Source organism: Lutjanus erythropterus, chromosome 2, assembly GCF_056507025.1.
Source record: "Lutjanus erythropterus isolate fLutEry1 chromosome 2, fLutEry1.hap2, whole genome shotgun sequence".
Lineage (NCBI taxonomy): Eukaryota > Metazoa > Chordata > Actinopteri > Lutjaniformes > Lutjanidae > Lutjanus > Lutjanus erythropterus.
In genome coordinates this window covers 48,733,707-48,753,277 of record NC_139318.1, presented here as the reverse complement: position 1 = coordinate 48,753,277, position 19,571 = coordinate 48,733,707, and the positions used below count along the sequence as shown (strand labels likewise).

Here is a 19,571-nt window from a genome sequence, read left to right as displayed (position 1 = left end):
TGTAAGAACTCATGTTCTGCTGAGAATTATAAGGTTCCACTTGTAAAACATTTGTTTACATTTTAATTTAATGCTTTCTTTTACATCAGAAAAGTTGACTGATATCTGTTATCTTACCTGAAGTGTTCTATCAGAGACTCCTGGTTCCTTTATCAGCTGGAAGTGACAGAACAAGACAGATTTGTTGGTCATGTGACTACATCCTGCTACGAACACACAGACATCGTGGCTTCAGCAGCTGATGCTAGTGTTTTGAGAGAGAAAGTCATGACGTCACCTACCTGACTTCTGGGTTTGTAGTCTTTATAATCTTCACAGTCTGATACTTCAACAGTTTTATGACAAACTGAGACGTTCTTCACTTGTAAAATTATCCTGGAAGTTGACAAACATTGTGTGTTTTAAAAAAGTTGTCTCTCGTCAGAAACTACTGTTCATGTACTTATTTACGCAGCGGCCATTTTCCTCTGTCATCATGTTCAGTGTGAGAAGCTCAAAAATGTAATATTGTCCTGCAGATCGTCGAAATGTACAGAACCGCTTTCTGATTGATCAGTAACTGAAAAGACAATGGATAATTAAAGTTCAGTAGGACATGGAGCCATTTTTCAAGGTAAAAGCACCATTAGACAACAGCTAATGTTAGCATTCAACCATGTCCTAGCTAACGTTACCACTTGAAAGTAATAGGCTGCATGGTACAAGAGGAAAGGAGTAAATCAATTGTTCTGTTGAAATTTTCTACATTTACTGGACTTGTGAGCTTCACAGGAGGAAAGGAGGCCGCTGTGTAAATATGGTGAATCGAGGTTCCACTTTGCCTCTCTGTAGAACCAGGTTTTTTGGTTTGTCTTTGCAGTTAGAACCTTTTTGTTTTCTGAATAAAAAGTCCAAAAATACAGAATAAGAATATGTGATCAACTCAATTTAAGAACCTTATAATTCCACGGTGACAACGAGTCGAGGCGGTTCATGTGAAAAATGTTTGTGAGATAAGACACGAGCACCAAACTGCGTTTCCTCAGGGAATATATATAAAAAAATAACCAAATGTTTTTTATTTCATGTTGATACATTCTTGGACAACACCACAGAATAGTTGCATGAGTGGCCAAATGTAAATCTCTCCCACAACATTGGCACATAAGCAGCAAGGGCAACATGAATATACCTAGTACAAACAGTAGAAAACATACATGCTTCCTTTTTTTTTTAACAAGTATTTTGTTTTTTTAAATATATATTCATCTTTTTCCCATCGTTTCCAGGAAAATAAGAAACCAATCAAAGCCATATTCTGCTGTGTGAGAAAGAATCAGTGGAGATCAACAGGAAAGAAAACAGAAAAAACAAAATCAAAAACAGTACAATTCAGAGCAGACAGGTGGAGTCAACTGTGCTGTGACAATTTCATTATTTTAAACTTTTTTTTCTGATTCTGTTTCAACATCGAACATATCAGGCATGCATTGACAACCTTGACATCAACACCTTTTGTTGTTTCAGCGGTCCGTGAACGCACCACGGTGATCCTGGACCTGGAGAAGGTTCTTTTTAAAATCAGCTACAACACAGTTAAGGGTCATCATCACCATCATCATCATCATCATCATCATCATCATCATACACCTACAAAATACTGGAGAAGTCTTCATGTATGTTGCGTGTGGAGGAGGAACACACATGTTGGATGGACCACAGACATTTCAAACAGTTCAAACTAAAAGGCCTTAAAAAACACGCCTTTTTTTGTTTTTTTTTGTATTTTTATATATATTTTTTGGCTTTGTGTGCATGGCAGCTCAGGAATCTGATTTTAACCACATCAGGTGACTGAAGTTAAGACCAGAAGACAAAGCTCTGATGTTTTTTTTGCTCGCTGTCTCATCTGTTTTTGGACGGTGATGAAAAGTTTTAGAGGAAGAGACTTCAGATCTCTCTCCCAGTCAAATAATCAGGAGAACGCTAACAGTTTTTTTTATCTTAGAGAGGTAAAGCTGCTGGAATCTTGGCTTTAAATCTGAATCAGCACAGTTTTTTTTTTTAAACATTGAGGCGACTCTGCCCCAGGGAAAGTGACTCGTGACTCGTGAGACAAAGATACTGTGTGAGGTGATGGTTTCAGGTGCATGCAGGTGTTCTACAGTCCCAGGAAACTTGATTTGTGCTGCACATTTGTACTTTTTCTTTGTCACTTGGAAGCAACTCTGCAAAAGAGTCACAGTAAAATGTCCTCAAATCTCCAACATGACCGTTGGAAGGTGATCAGGACCTGTAGTCATGTGACGTTAACACGTGGTTATTGTTGTGAAACAGTTGAGGTACCAAAACCACTTGGTTAGATTTTGGGTTAAAACAAGTATCATGTTACATAAGTCACGTGTCAGAAGTCGTGTACATAAAGTTTAAAGAAGCCAACATTGACTTTTGGTCTCCTGGGTGAAAATCTTGCGTTGGCAAAATCAGATTCCAGGCGGCAGCGTGATCAAAGCCCTCAAAATCTCAGAGCGAAGAATATGGCTTTAATAAAAAACAATGTGCATCCAAGAAGCAAGAGCAAAACAGATTCATCATCAACGTCATAATCATCGTCATCTCTAAAATAAAAAACAGAAATCAACCCAACAACCGAAGGAGGCCAACATATAAGCCAGAAAGAACTACACACGGTGGACAGGAAGGTTGGAAAACTTGCAGTTTGGAAGTACATTAAAAGACGAGAGGAGGCGGGGCTCCATACAAAGGTCACGTCAGGCCGAGACGGCGCCGTCATTTGACATCAACAGCAGAGAGACCGACATGGAGCCCCGAGAGCTCCGCCCACTGTCCACAACCGCTGAGGCTGCAAGATGTCCACGGATCAGCCATGTTCGTCCCTCATCATCATCATCATCATCATCATCATCGTCATCACTGAGAGAAATATGTATTTTTTATTTTCTGAACAACATCCTCATTTTTTTTAACACATCTACGCTTCTCTTTGACTGAGTGTCGGCCCAAAGTAAAGTCCCACAATGCTTTGCTTTAGTGTCTGAAAGTCTGTGGTGGGCAATGAAGCACAAGAGACTGAAAAAATCAAATAAGAAAAGAAAAAGAACATTCTTCTCTCCTCCTTTTTCTTCTTCTTCTCTTGTTTTTAGCCAGCAGAGCAGCAGAGCCAACCGCCGTCTGTGATTCCTGCTCAGTCCGTCGCTCTGATAGAGGAATGCCGTTAGATCACGAGGTCGTTGTAGCTGACATATTTCTTCTTTGCTGCCGGACCTGAAAGGAGGAGAAAATGGACAAAAATCAGTTGCGGTCCTCGTGGCCGTTATTATTTCAGCTGAAGGTTAATGGTAAGTGTTATGATGATGGAGGGGGAGATGAGAGGTAATGATGGAGGTGGATGAAATTACCCCAAAGTTTTTGAAATAAAGCTTGAATTATGAACTCTCAGGAGTGAGAATAGAGCAGTTTAGTGAGACGACTGACAGTGCAGCCTCTCTTCTTCTATAATTCGGTGTGACAGACTGATGTAATGTTTTCTGGGTGTTGAGAGGTCATAACTCAAAAGCAAAAGCATCTGCAGCAGAAGACGAAGACAAAGACGACCCATAAAAATACATCAGCTTCTGCAGGATAAAACGCTGAAATTAAACTTTGGCAAAATTCTCTGTTGCTCAGGGAGGCATTTTCATCGTTCAAGAGCGACGACCAGCACAGACAGTTTCCTTTGGGTCAGACAAGTGCAGCAGTGCAAAATGCAAAGAGGCTGGGTGAAGGTGAATATAGATCAGAAATTGTGGTGATCAATAAATACACTCTCAGCCAATCACATCAAACCTCCAAACTCAAGGGCCACAGGTTTAAAACCCAGTCGTGTCAGAGGGAACGACACATCCTCAAGTCACGTGATATAACTCACGCGGTTTAGATTGTGTAACTGTCGTAGTTTTGTTTAGTTTAGGAAAGAAATTTACTTAAAACTGCAGGCTACTTCCTGTGATCCAGACTTTTGGGCTTTTCAGTTTGAATGGAACCAAAGTTTCAGGTGTGAAACTTCCTCAGTTCTACAGTTCAGACCAGCTGAATCTGGGTCTGATTGAAGGAGGTGGTCTCAGTCCAGGTCAAATTTAACCTTGCTTTGGTTTGTTTCTGGACATTTTTGGGGGGAGTTTGGACTTTTGGACCAGTTACAGGAAGTTCTAGCATCAGAAACAGAAAAATAAAAAATAAAAAAAGTAAAACAAAGAAAAATGAGTCACAGTACATTTGGAGGTACAGTAAGGAAACCACATGTTGAGCTGACATTTGGTTGACTCACATGCTCGTCGATGCTTGCTTAATTGTAATGTGAAACCAGAACTAAATGGATTAAATGTAAAAGGTTTAACAATATCATGATCCTTGGTTCAGACCTTCAGCTGTGAAAAGACCCTTGATTTCCACCAACAACTCTTCTGCACTACATCGTTGGATGAACCACAAGCGGGAAAAGAGAATTTCAAGGTCACGTCTTGTGCTGGTCATCATGGCGAGATGAAAATAAGGCCCTCGGATGTTAAATGAGCAGATAAAAGAGGCGTCATCTGTTCTCTTTAGTTATAACCACCTCCCTATCTCCGCCCTGCAGCTGTACCCCCCACCTCCCCTCAACCGGTGACTACTTGGCCCTTGGTGTTCATCCAGTGACAAATGGCTTTGAGCCAAAAGCTCATCATCAATCATGTTGGCAGGATAAAGAGAAAATGGCAGAATATGAATATTAAAGTATCGTGAACCTGGCTGACTTTGTCATAATGTGTCCTCTTCATACAGACAGACATCAGTTTTCAGTCTGACAGGGTTCAACTCTTCAACACGCCGTTATAAACTTATTGGACTGACATTAATAACACCTCACAGGTGTTTGACAGCCAATTATATCCTAAGATGAGGAACAGTCTCAGGTTTATTTCTGAGTCGTTTTGCTTGTCTTTCCTCTTCTGGTATTTTGGATGAAGTGCTGTCTACATGCAGTAACAGCTGTTTTTTGTTCACGTCTATCTGACGTTCTTCTGTTCTGTAATTCTGCACATTAGCTGATTTTCAGGAAATTGGATGACATTTTTCCTTGTCAGTTGTTTTGTCTTTCAATAAAGGAAAAATGTTTTGGTAATCCAGCCAGGAGATTCAAATTCATTGTTTCTTCTTCATTACAGTTTCCACTTCCTGAATGATGAACAAGTGAAAAAAAAACAAAACAAAAACAAACCTTGTAGTGTAAAAATCTGGAGGGACATCGGGCCTTACTTTGAAGTAAAACAACACATTTAATTTTATTAATTTAATTATTATTAGACAACTGCTACTGTTAGCATTCAGCCACCTGCTAGCTAATGTCACCATTTGATAGTGCCATGAGATATGATAGAAAATACATAAATTAATTCTGAAATATCAACACACATCTTGATCACATTTATTTAAGCCTGGAAGTGAAACACACCGGATGCAATCAATCTAATGTAGGCTAACATTAGCATTAGCGGCCCTGCAATCTCTTCAGTGACCTCTGAAGTTCTAGGCACTATAGTTATGTGACATTATGCTCAGGGGAACACAGATTTCTGTGTTGTGATCGTACAGATTACAGCCAACACTGAAGTGTTATAAGTCTGAGAAGGAAAACTGTTATTTTGTTGTGCTCTAACACATTGCTAACCCTGTTTAATGTGCTCACAAACATGGACATGAAAAATAAAGACAGTTACCATCACATTACAAGCTTGATTACATTCATTGTGTTTTATTTAAAAGTTTAAAGAAATGTGTCCAGATGTGCGTTGATATTTCAGAATTCATTTACATGTTTGACATGTGACATTATTAAACAGTAATGTTAGCTAGGAAGAGTTTGAATTCTAATGTTTACTGTTGTTTACTGGTAATATAAAATCAAATGTTGTTTTTCCTTTAAAATGTTGCCCAGTGTCCCTCCTGATTTTCACTATTTCACAACTATTTTTTACATTCTGTTGTCAGGTTTTTAGCATTTCTGGTCTGAAACAGAGCTAACTGTGCTGATAGAGCTAACAGAGTTGACAACTAATAGAGTTTATTGAGCTAACAGCTTATGGAGCTAACAGAGCTAACAGCAAATTATGCTAACAGAGCCAGCAGCTAATGGAGCTTATAGAGCAATGAGAGCTTTCCTCTGTTATTTTTCCTTTCCTCTGTTATTTTTTTCTGTTATTTTTGTTTTTGTTCTGTGATTTTGCTTAAAAACAAAGTGTGATGAAGATTACTGAAACAGTTTGAGGTGAATTTATCAGTTGACATCTGCAGCTCTCTGCTGAATTTCCTCCTTCGTTCCTGCAGATAAGATTTAAAGGCGAGTCACATGAGAGCGTCAGAGAGGCTAATCCCCACAGAGATGAGTATAGTAGAAGTATTTCACCCGGGGCCATGCTCACACAGAGGCTGAGATTTAAGAGAGCTGCTTGTACAGCTTCTTTCTTAGCGCGGCCGAGGTTATATGAGCTTTAAGAGAGATATCGAAGTCTTTGTTGAATAAGGAATCAACTTTTTGGAGAAAGGCAGAGAGGCCTCATAAGAGCACAATCAGAGAGATTTGGCCTTTGAAGAGCGACTGAAGACGGGAACGACGAGAGATCGAAGTCTTTGTTGTCGGGGAATCGGCTGTCAGAGCAGAGAGGAAGGAGCAGCAGAGAGGAGAAAAAAGAGATGAAGCCATCTGAAGTGACTGAGGGCGATTACAGGAGGGGACAGGAGGAGACGGGGGGGGGGGGGGGGGTACAGCAGGTGAGGAAAGGAGGAGAGCAGGATTGAAAACCTGCGGCAGAGGGAGAGAAATGGGGTGAGAAACGAGGAGGGAGTCGAGCGACTGGACGGGCTCGGGCCAACAGATGGCTCCGGCGGTCTTCAGAGAGTCGTGACTGAGCTGCAGGCTGCCAGTGCAGCTCCACACCGGGGGGCTCAGAGCCCCTGCAATGTTCATAACACAGCAGGAAACCCCTCAACTGCGCCACAACAAACGGGACTGACTGATGAGCTGTGATGATCAGGATCCCACAGGGGGCGCCAGAGAGCTCTTCATTATTTAAAGGACTTAAACACTAAAGTAAACAAGACTTCTGCCATCTGAGAGTCAATGTCAATAAGCCTACAAACAACGCTGCTAAAACAAGTATTTTTATAAAGTAAAGGAAAAAATCCAAGTCTGACAGAATGTTGGCACCCAAATTTACTGGAAATTATCATAAAATCATCAAAATAAAACCTGACTGAACGCTTGTTTTCATCCCGCCTGCTGTGAGAATATGAGCTCACTGATTGGTCGAAGTAAACAGCAGTCAGTACCAGTAAATCACTGCAGAAGAAGAAGACACAACAAGATGATGACATCATTCAAAGAGCAAATGATGGAAAACATGATGGAAGTATGATATTTCCGGTAATTTCATGTATTAATTAAGAGTTTGATCAATACTCCACACTCACAGCTGTACACATCTGTACACATCATGTTCTCAGCTCTTCACACAACAGAATCACTTTTTAGAGACGTTCCTCTTTTCCACTGTTCAAATTCAAAATATGAAGAGGGATAGAAACGTGCTGTGACAGGACAGGTAGGCAGGAGCCAAGCAAAGATAGAAACTTCAGAAAGCTTCACACAAGAACTGCAAAACTACAGGCAGAATAAGAGAGAAACTCCACAGCTCATTAACATCACTAACAGTCAGCTAACATCGCTAACAGCCAGCTAACATCACTAACAACCGCTAACATCACTGACAGTCAGCTAACATCACTAACAGCCAGCTAACATCGCTAACAACCGCTAACATCACTAACAGTCAGCTAACATCATTAACAGCCAGCTAACATCGCTAACAACCGCTAACATCACTAACAGTCAGCTAACATCACTTACAACTGCTAATATCACTAACAACCGCTAACATCACTAACAGCCAGCTAACATTGCTAACAGTCAGCTAACATCACTAACAGCCAGCTAACATCGCTAACAACTGCTAACATCACGAACAGTCAGCTAATATCACGAACAGTCAGCTAATATCACGAACAGTCAGCTAACATCACTAACAGCCAGCTAACATCGCTAACAGCTGGCTAACATCACTAACAGTCAGCTAACATCGCTAACATCACTAACAGCCAGCTAACATTGCTTCCAGTCAGCTAACATCACTAACAGCCAGCTAACATCGCTAACAGCCGGCTAACATCACTAACAGCCAGCTAACATCGCTAACAGTCAGCTAACATCACAAACAGCTGGTTAACATCACGAACAGTTGGCTAACATCACTGACAGTCGGCTAACGTCACTGACAGTCGGCTAACATCACTAACAGTCAGCTAACATCACGAACAGCTGGCTAACATCACTGACAGTCAGCTAACATCACTGACAGTCGGCTAACATCACTAACAGTCAGCTAACATCACTGACAGTTGGCTAACATCACTGACAGTCGGCTAACATCACTAACAGTCAGCTAACAGTCAGCTAACATCGCTAACAGCCGGCTAACATTCCAAACAGCCAGCTAACACTGCTAACAGCCAACTAACATTGCTTACAGTCAGCTAACATCACGAACAGCCAGCTAAAATTTCTAACAGTCAGCTAACATCACTTAGAGCCTGCTAACATCGCTAACAGCCAGCCAACATTGCTAACATCCCACTAAATTAACTACAAAATGGCTAATATTGCTAACAGCTGGCTAACATTTCAATCAGTCGGTTAACATACTGTGTAAATTATTAAGAGCTGGGTAACATCGTTAGCAACAGGATTAGCCTCACGAAGCCCCCCGTTCCCTGTCACAGATTTTCTGCCCTCAATTCTCTGTTTCTGCGTTAACTTTGTCATTTTTAATTATCTTTGTTTTGTACTGTATCAATTGAGTAAATTGTTGTTTAGTTAGCTTTAATATGCTAACAGCATGTTCCTTCTGTAACCCTGACGGAGTGACAGAAGGAACATGAATTCCACGGTGCTGATGGTTGTTATGGTGATTATGGCACCGCCAGCTTACACTGGAGAAACAAATCAGACACCATTTGAACCCCAACATAGCGCCCCCTGCAGGACTCACAGAGGAATATGTTAATATTCAACAGGTCTGCCCTCTCTCTCTCTCATGTCATCACTCACAGAGTTGAATGAGGGATTTCCCAGCATGCCACATGCACAGTTTATGACCTGATGAGTTCAGGAGCAGTGCAGTACAATCAGAGGTCTCAGGGGTCAAACCTTTTGTTAAAGTGTCTCCAAAATATTCATGCAGACACCCTGTAAATCTGACACTCCAGCAGCCATATTATGCTCCGCTCATGTCAAAGTTATGAGTCAACTGAAAGATGGCGATAAAGAGCTGTGAAATAATACTTAATATTCCTTTCACACACTCGCTCTCCCTCTTATCTCCCCCCTCTGCCTCTCCTCAAACCTACAGAAGAAAATGGATCAAGGTCAGGACAGCCAAGCAGAAGAAGAAGATTAATTTGCTCTTACCTCCGATAAATTATGAAATTAGCCTGTCAGGGGGAGAAAAACATTATTTGGTGAGTTGTCCCTGCAGAGCCCCAGAGGGAATCCCACTGTGAGCTGCTAATTTCATCACACCGCCATGTCATTTCAATTTGTGCACGTTTTTATTTCTCAGTTCTTCTTCTTTTTTTTTTTTTTTGTTATTATTAAAGTTCTTATTTCCTGTGGAGAAGAACTTTTGTGATTTTTGCATTTAAAGAAAATTATGTTTGTGCATGCTTGATGTTTGTCATGGAAATCCAGCATAAATGATTTGAGTATGAAGGTTTATCAAGACTAAAATGATATGAAATTTGGACAAAACTAGTTTTGTGTTCCACGTGTGCTGTGAGAAAAAAAGGGGAGATGAAAGAAACATACAGTGTTTATAGAGTCACTACTGAAAACATGCAGAACTGAGAAAAATGACTGTGAAGTTTTCTTGTTGCTGACAGATAATTGTATATGTGTCAGTTTTATATCTTTATATCGGGTTATTGTTTCCACACATTAATGCTGACCTCTGATTTGACCTTTGACCTTATTTGGAAGTTCTTGTATTCTGCCTTTGCAGAACGTACCAAAAATATTGGGTCAAACCAAAGCAAAAGGCAGAAACTTCCATCTTATCTGAACACTTTAGCTTTAAAAAGCAGAATAATGACAAATCCAAATGACACCTTTTACTGTTATTCTTTACATTATTGTTATTATCATTATTTATTATTATATTTAATATGTTCATATTTATTACATTTAGTATTATATTATGGCTTGTGTTGTTCCAAGTAACTTTTAAAATCAAATTATTTAAATGGTTTTGGGGGAAGCTACTAATATTTATATTATAATAAAATAAAAATCTAAATATAAAAGACAATATGCTGCAAAAGAAAAATGTGAAAACAAGTGAAGCGCATGGATGTATTTATCAAATATGAGGTAATACATAAACATGGAGAAAATGTTTTGTAGGAATGATTCCACTCCACTCTCTGTTAGCTTAGCTTAGCATAAATACTAAAAAAAAACTAAAGAAAAACTAAAGAGCATTTTATCAGTCCACAGGTAACAAAATAGAAGGGGTTGCTCCTGGCAACTAATTTCAATTAAATGGAAATTTTAATGTGGACTCATTGAGAAAACTGTTGAAATTGACCCATTTAAAAACATTAACCACATTCTTTGATAACCAGATAATTTTATACATGTCTGCTGCTTTGGGCTGTGCATTATGAACATTTAATGTTCTCCTACAAAACCAGACAACAACTAATGAAATGCATTATATTTTTGGACTGAGTCAGATTACAGAGCCACCACTTACTGTGGCTAATGTTAGCAGTGCTAGCAGCAGCAGCAGCAGCCTGCTCTCCCTGCAGGTTAACATCCACATGTGGCCACTCGTCACACCAGTCAAATAGTTACAGGTCAGTTTATTCTACACAGCCTGATTTTCATTATTTAGATCAAAACACAGACAAACCACAGCTGCTGTCAGCTTTTTTTTTTTACACCTCTTTGCTGTTCGCAGCATCTGGGCATTAGCAACAGAAGAGCGGAGCTGCTGTCTGCTGGGACACACTTCAGTAACTGTTGAAACATGAGGTCTGTGATTCCTTAGAGACGTCAATAAAATCAGATTCTCATTTCTGGCTAACGATGGTGGATTTTGTCGGCTAAAATAATGACTCACAAGCAGATTTCATAAAGCTAGCATTAGTTAGCCAGACATGCTAATGTTTGCAGCTTATGTTAGAGCAGATCAATCTATCTGACCACTTGACTCTCAGAGAGGAAGACTCTGTCAGAGAAACATGATCATCATCATCAGCTGATACGGTAAGTAAGATGGAGAAATAACAGGACATCTCAGACCGCTGTGATGATCAGTAATGATTGATTACATCATGCCATGACTGCGGCGTCAGTTTTGATTTCAGCCTCCTCTTATTTCATAAAAGTTTTGTAGCAGTGCTGCTATAATATTCATTCTCATCCTTCAAGCAGCCGACCACATTAAACTCCAGTTGGTCCAGGAGCTGAAATAAATGTATGGTTGGATGAATAAAATAATAACATGCTTTATTACGTCTGAATTGATTCCAGGTCCAGCTTTACACTTCATTTAAGGCAGTCTATATGTTCCCGTAGGAACCCAGCACAGCTAATATATATTGAGGGTTTTATACTTTCATTAATGAAATCACAGTTTTCATTGTACTGACTGAGGGACAGACGTCTGTACTTACTGTTGGGGTCGACGTTCTCGCACAGCTCCGTCTTGGCCTCTCCGTTGGGTCTGTCACTGGCCTTGTGGGAGAGTCGGGACGACATGGTGGCGGCCGTGACGACGGCCTTGAAGGAACGTTTCCTCTTCTGTACGTTGAGCTCAGGGTGGAAGATGATGACGTAGACTTTGGGCATGTAGAGCATCCCGAGGGCCACGGACGCACTCAGGTTCATGGAGATGGTCAGTGTGGTCGTCTGGATGTACAGCTGAGGAGAGGAGGGGGAGGAGAATAAAAAGCAGTTAGTAAAAAAAAAAACCACAACCAGTGAAGCACCTTTCATGTGTGGACTCTTCACTCATTGTAGACCATATTCTGTAGTTTGTAGTGTAGCAACCTCACAGACAAATCTGCACAGTCACAACAAATGAAAGGTACGTGGATGTGCAGACAGAGCCTCCATGTTCACCCTCTGAGGATAAATCTATGTCACGTGGACCTTCTTCTACTCGCAAACATGGACAGTATAGTTTCAGCTGACAGCCCTCGAGGGAAACTCATTGTTTGAGACGCGTCCTAAAGCTCATGACCACAGGTGAACATAGATCAGTTGTTAAACTGAGAGCTTTTCCCACCAGTTCAGCTCCTTCAGAACCACAACAAGACCACAGGATACTTGAACTCCTTCATTTGGGGACTTCTTACTGTGTCCAGAGCATAGATGACACTACTGCTGCCTGTTGTAATGACAGAGACTGTGAAACACAAACTCATTGTACAGTTTAATCCAGCCAGACATACATATCCCCATATTTCATTAAATCAAATTTATTGGTTAAATAAAAGCTGGGTCTCAAATAGTTGCCTGGGCAGGATGTACACAAACAAATAAGAGCTGGGTTCTAAATACAGGTGTGGATAAACTCCTGGTGCACGTCAGCTATGCTCAATGTACAGGATATATATATTTATTTTAAGTATTCAACATTATAATCATGCTGTTTTCAACACTTGTGTGTTAATGTCTTTGTAGTAACATACATGCACTGAAACACTAGAGTGCTTTTAATTTGAAACAGATACAGGAAGTGTTAAGTTTGTATTAACAGTGTAATTCACTTTAACAGGGTAAACAGGAGCGTATCAAAACTCAGCCAAGTATTAAAACATGACCTCAAAAACAGAGACAATTAAGAAATAAAGGCCCGTCTCTAATACAAGTCTGATTCAAATAAAGGCCTGTTATCTTCTGTAAGTGAGGTAATTAAAGGCCCTGGTCACTACATATAGTACAGTATAGAATATTAAAATCATTTCATTATTAAACTAAATAACTCTGTCTGTGTGCAGACCTCTGCTGATGTGTGTTCATGTTGTGTTGCTCTGCAACATCCAGATGACAACCTGCAGAAGCAGGGTTCAGTTTTCGTCATGCTTTACTGTAATTGGTTGCTTCAAATGTGATGTGTTCAGATGTGATTGGCCGAGAGTGTATTTATTAACGTCTAATCTATATTCACTCTGTCAGCCCCTCAACACTTTGTCCTGCTGCACCAACATGAACCAAAACAGCAGCTGCACAGTCAGTGCCGCCATTTTGTTTGTTCTGCTTTAACAATGAAAACAGAACCAGAGAAGTGATTCTGAACAGGTGGTTTAGTTTTTGTTGGAACTCATCTGTTCATCAGATTGTATATGCAGAAAAAAGGAGTTCAGGCGTCAATATTTCACCATTTTGTCATGTTTTCTGGCTGAATAAAAGCTTCAGAGTGACTCAGGAAACTGTAAAAAAAAACCTGCACAGAGAATGAAACTCTTGACAGTTTTTATGAGCAGGTGAAGGATTGTTTTTTTATTATGCGGCGTGTTGTCGACCCTCACCTACAGCAGAGAACAGCAGCAGACAGCTGGACCACAGCATTAATGTTTTATGCTCTGTGTATATTACACCTGCATCCAGAGCCGCGGCCTCTCTGAACCCAATACAGCCAATATACAATACAATACAGCCTAATGTGGACCGCCATGAATCCACAAAGAGGCTCGGCCGCAACGTAATGGACCTTCACACAGGTCTCATAGAGTTCAGCACCACTGTCTTTATGTGTTATAACACTGCTGTCACTGCATGATGTATGTCAGGTACAGAGAGGAGGAGGAGGAAGAGGAGGAGGGAGAGGAGGAGGAGGAGGAGGAGGAGGAAGAGGAGGAGGAGCAGGAGGAGGAGCAGGAGGAGGAGGAGGGAGAGGAGGAGGAGGAGGAGGGAGAGGAAGAGGAGGAGGAGGAGGAGGAGGAGGAGGGAGAGGAGGAGGGAGAGGAGGAGGAGGAGGAGGAGGAGGGAGAGGAGGAGGAGGAGGAGGGAGAGGAGGAGGAGGAGGAAGAGGAGGAGGGAGAGGAGGAGGAGGGAGAGGAGGAGGAGGAGGAGGAGGAGGAAGAGGAGGAGGGAGAGGAGGAGGAGGAGGAAGAGGAGGAGGAGGAGGAGGGAGAGGAGGAGGGAGGAGGAGGAGGAGGAGGAGGAGGAAGAGGAGGAGGAGGAGGAGGAGGAGGGAGAGGAAGAGGAGGAGGGAGAGGAGGAGGAGGAGGAGGAAGAGGAAGAGGAGGAGGAGGAGGAGGGAGAGGAGGAGGGAGAGGAGGAGGAGGAGGAGGAGGAGGAAGAGGAGGAGGAGGAGGAGGAGGAAGAGGAGGAGGGAGAGGAGGAGGAGGGAGAGGAGGAGGGAGAGGAAGAGGAGGGAGAGGAGGAGGAGGAGGAGGAGGGAGAGGAAGAGGAGGGAGAGGAGGAGGAGGAGGAGGAGGGAGAGGAGGAGGAGGAGGAGGGAGAGGAAGAGGAGGAGGAGGAGCAGGAGGCAGCCAGTCCTGTGTGTGTATGCAAATTAGCCATAAGCGCGCCAAACAGAAGAAAGACGTAACGTTGACGAGTTACCTGACATTAATTCAGTCCATTGCTGTTGTAAACACTCCAGATTGGTGCTGGTTGTTGTCATGTCTGCATTGTGATGCACAACTTTGCCTCTCCTTGTTCTAAAACAACGTGCATCCATACAACTTTAGCCAATGAAGCCTCCCCCAAATATTGACGGGTATTTTGCACACTGTCCTGATCATATCTATTTTTAAAGATGGTAACTGTATCCAGAATACCACCAGTTTAAATGTTAACAGGACAGTTATAGTTAGTATTTTAAATACTTAACTGGAACAGTTACAGATCAACACCATCCTTCATGTGGAGTCGTGTTTGTGTCAACCGATGAACGTCAGTCCAATATTCTGTCTCTATTTTTGGTCTCCTCCAATATCTGCCTGTTTAGCTGCTAAATTCTCCACTGCGTCCCGACATGTCAGCGTCGTACCTGTGAGGTCACAGCGTTCACATCAGTGAAGCATCTGACTGTACTGGTTCCATCATGTCGGTGCATTTCAAACTCTCTGTGCAGTTTTTCTTTAATATGTGTAAATATTCCTGATCTATTTTTCCATCAGCATGATGTGTATGATTGTGTTAGTTGCACTGCAGTGTGTGTGTGTGTGTGTGTGTGTGTGTGTGGTGCAGCAAACGATAAGGGTGTCAGCGTTGTTGGCGTTCAGAGCAACTTCCTGGAGGAGCTGATCACGACAACTCTCTGAATTTGATACAGGTCATAAAAATAGCTTATTCTGTTTGGATATTTTGGATTAAGTTTTATTCTGAATGTAGCATTTTCACTTTAAAACATGTGGGATGTTTTAGAAGCAGTTCATGGACATGTAAACCTCTTGCGTCCTCTTGCCTGTCTACAGTCGCTCTGTGCCGCAAATAAAGCAACGAGCCAACAGTTTGCAGGCTGCAGAAGAAAAGCCCAGAGACACTGACTGCTGTTAAACATGATGAAAGACGCAGAGCGCAGTCATAGAGCGTACGTCATCATGTCAGTGGAGTCTGCATGGCTGCATGTAAACAGAATAATATTCATCTTCATTAGTCGTGTAAACAGCTTTATAGGAATATTGTCTTTTTGTAATAAGGGCAAAGTATTTTGTGGACATAAACGAAGTCACTGATGTGAAAATATAATGACAGTTCAGTCTGATTATCAGGCTGCAGTCTTAATAAACACACACTCAGAGTGTGTCTCCATCAGTTCACAGCAGCAGAACATGAACATGAAGGCAGCGGCTGTTTGTCTCTGTCTGATATGAATCAGTGAGATAAGATGATTCGTCAGATACAGAAACAACCAGGAGACGGAAGGACTCTTGTTATCATGTCTCATCTGATTTCATTTGTTTCTGCACACGTGTTGTCTTTGTGTCTCTGTTGTTTAAAAAAGCATCAAAGTTTTCATTACATAAGTAAGATAAGTTAAATTGATTAGTGAGAGCAAAGGAGCATGGGAAAAGATAAGGAGAAGACAACAAAGTGGAAAAATCAGGAGGAAAAACGAGACTCTGATCAGGATTCTCATTATTCCCTCCATTCTGACTGACAGGAGAAACCTGACGCAGCGCGGTGGAGGAGCTGAGGGGAACAAACAGCTTTCTTTGGTTATCAGACAATAATGTGAGCTGGACTTCAGGCAGGTTCTGAATTTATCTGAAAAACACTGAGGAGGTCAGCCAGTCTGTGATTATTATCCAAAATGATGTGAAATGTTAATTATACAGCAGGAAACGTTTCACACACAGAAACTGTGTTTAGCTCCTCCATCAGCTGTGACATGCTGCTACTAGCTTAAAAATACATGTGTGGTTACAGACGCAGCGGCTAAATGAGTCCATGAGGATTTCTCTGTGTAGATCTCTGACTTATATGTCAGTGTTTGTCACTATTATCTTTTCTCAATATTCAATTTACTTTCAAGAAACATTTACAGGTAAGACCAACTACTAATGTTAGCTACACAAAACAACCAGTAACATTAGCTTCACAGACCAAACGCTGGCTTTAGGTTTACAGGCCCAGTGCTAATGTTAGCAGTCCAAACTTAGCTACAGAGAGGAACCGCTAATGTTAGCTAGACCGACCAAAGGCTAACTTTAGCTACAGAGACAAGAGATTATATTACTGATTACAATGTCTGACAGGTAATTAGTAACTGTATCTGATTACATTTTAAAAGTAAGCCTCCCAAGACTGCAGCAAACTGCTTTTTTTTTTTTAAACCTTTATTTATTCAGGGTAAGTTCACTGAGAGCGATGCTGTCTTTTGCAGAAACACCCTGATCACATTCACACACAGTTACACACTCACACCTGGAAGCTGGAGCAGCTGGAGTTAAAGGTGTTGCTCCAGGTGACCTCGGTGATGTAATGAGGGAGGGGCCAGCGCTGCCTTTCACTTTCCCCAACCAGATTTATCCTGCTGGTCACAAGCTCACTTCTCTAACCTCTGGGCCACCACTTCATTACTGCCATGGTAAAAATGTCATGCTGTTTTTAAGGACTTGTACTCGATTATTTCCATCTTCTGATACTTTTTTGCACCACTACATTACAGATGGAAATGTTGTCCTTTTACATGCATTTAAAGGCTTTGAATTATTAATACAACATATAAATAAACTAATAAATGTTGATGTATTATTGTGGACTGAGGTACCAGCAGTTTATAAAGTCATTAAAATGAGCTCCTGTTCTCACAGCTGCTTTATCAAACATTATATTTGCAGTTTATTAATGTTTACTTTCTGTTCTCTAGCTGTCAGATCTTTTCTGTTTGCCTTTTGTTAAATTAAATTTGTGAATATTCATTCATGTCCTGCACTGCACTCATTTCTATTCTCCTGTTGTGTCTGTTTTGTTTTAAGGGTTATTTTATCTTTTTTTATTCTAGTCTAACATCTCATTTAGATGTTTTTTAATGTGCTCTTAATGCCTTTTATTACTCATAAAGCATTTTGATGCCTTGTTGTTGAAAGGTTCTGTAGAAAATAAACTTTCTTTACTTTCGGTTGTATAAAAACCCTGAAATAAAAATGATCCAGTTCTTTAAAATTAAAGCAAAATGAGTTTAGTGTCCCTGAATGCAACATTCAAACACAAACCATATTTATATAATATTTATATTTATAGTGTTTGTTGTGACAGATCAATGAGTCATCAGTGTGACTGACGTATGTTAGACACAGAGCGACAGCCGCAGTTTATTTCATTAATATTTTCCATATGTAACCTGTTTATTGCTGCAGACTGCAGCACGTCTCTGATGAGGACCATCTGACCATCACGTCTCACACTAACGTCCCGACTGAGAGCAGAACTAATCGTTATGAATCACTTACAACTCTGCAGCTCCGTCTGAAAAAAAGAGCTCAAGAGAGGACGTCACCATCATGTCCTTCAAATGATCTGTAGGATCTAAACTGTAAAATAAGAGAGACAGAGACAAATGTTGCGTGATGGAGTGTCCAAAATCCACCCTTGAAACAGATCAACTTGTGATCAATCTGACAATAATTTTTTCCACTAATCAATTAGTTGTTTGGTCAATAATATATCAGAAAATGTTGATCAGAGTCCAAGATGACGTCCTCAAATGTCTCATTTTGTCCACAACTCAAAGATATTCAGGTTCCTGTCAGAGAGGAGGAAGGAAAACAGAAAATATTCACATTTAAGAAGCTGAAATCAGATAAATTGGACTTTTTTAAATTACAAAAAGGCTCAAAACGAGTAATCAATTATCAAAATATCTGCAGTTTAATTGAACAGTCAATTAAAAATAAATAAATTATTGTGGTTCTAAGTGTTTTTTGTTTGTTGTTTGATTTATTAGTTTCCAGCTGTTCCTTCCTTTGTTGTGCACAATTTATTGATTGATTGATTGATTTAAAGACAAAAAAATGTTAAATGTAATCCAGTTACATGTAATCTATTACTCCTCAAGCCTGCGTAACAGTAGTTAGCTGCATGTGTTGCAACATATCGGCCAGTCATCGATTGTTTTGCTTCAGAAGTAAGAGACTCTGACAGACTGTCGAGCTCAGAAACCACCAGTTAACGTGCAGATGGTGAAGCTAAAACAGCTAGCATTAGCCACGCTACAACCGCTGCTGAGTTAGCAGCTAAAGGTAAACGCAAACATGAGAACAACTGAAAATATTCAATTCAACATATCCAGCAGAGGGTCCCTGCTCCATCTGAAGACAGCTGACTGCTAGCTGCAGGGCTAACTGAGCTACAGTTAGCAGTCACTTTAGCAACAAGTGAAGCTATCTGTCCATGAGAAAAGTCTGCAAAAAATAAAATATGTTAATGATCCCAGGTGTGAACAGGTAAAACTAAAGGTGCATTCTGTGTTTTTAATGATGATTTAACTGAACCTGAATGATGTGAATGTTGAGCTGTTTGTTCTCATCGTCTCTGAGCTCCAGGCTGCTGCTGCTGATGAATCTGATAAACATTAACTTTGTCCCACTTTCCCAGCATGCTGTGCTCCCAGGATCCCAGGGAGGTCTAATTAATGGACTCTGTGTCCGCCCACGCTGCGGCTACCAGCTGAGACCGTTTGACACACACAGTCTTTAAAGAGGAGCTGAGGACGGATCTGAAACGATGCGAAGATGACAGATATGAACAAACTGACTGTAAATAAAGAAAACATGCAGTTTGGAATCAGATCAGAGATGTGTTCCTGAGGTGGACTCTGATCGATCAGCTTATTGTTCTGTTGTTTAATTCAGAAACACAAAGAACACAGGAGGGTTTCACATCCTGTCTTTACTAAAGTCTTTAAAGACATATTACCTGGAGATTTATAGTCATTTAGAAATTAAAAATCCCACAACAAACTACCTCAACTCTGGCCAAT

General features: G+C 40.8%; 1 protein-coding gene across 2 annotated transcripts in view; it reads right to left on the bottom strand.

The window, feature by feature from the left end:
- Positions 1-2,256: 2,256 nt before the first annotated feature.
- The window catches only part of grm7 (glutamate metabotropic receptor 7), a 300,227-nt gene continuing 282,912 nt past the window's right edge, over positions 2,257-19,571 (bottom strand). Inside the window, exons 9-11 of one of the 2 annotated variants that reach the window (XM_084742168.1) lie at positions 11,806-12,052; positions 9,539-9,561; positions 2,257-3,264 (exon numbers count right to left, since the gene is read on the bottom strand). In XM_084742168.1, the coding sequence (XP_084598294.1) occupies positions 9,557-9,561; positions 11,806-12,052 (252 nt within the window). In that variant the 3' untranslated portion in view covers positions 2,257-3,264; positions 9,539-9,556. The remainder of the gene's footprint in view (positions 3,265-9,538; positions 9,562-11,805; positions 12,053-19,571) is intronic. The other variant, XM_084742157.1, reaches the window with a different exon arrangement.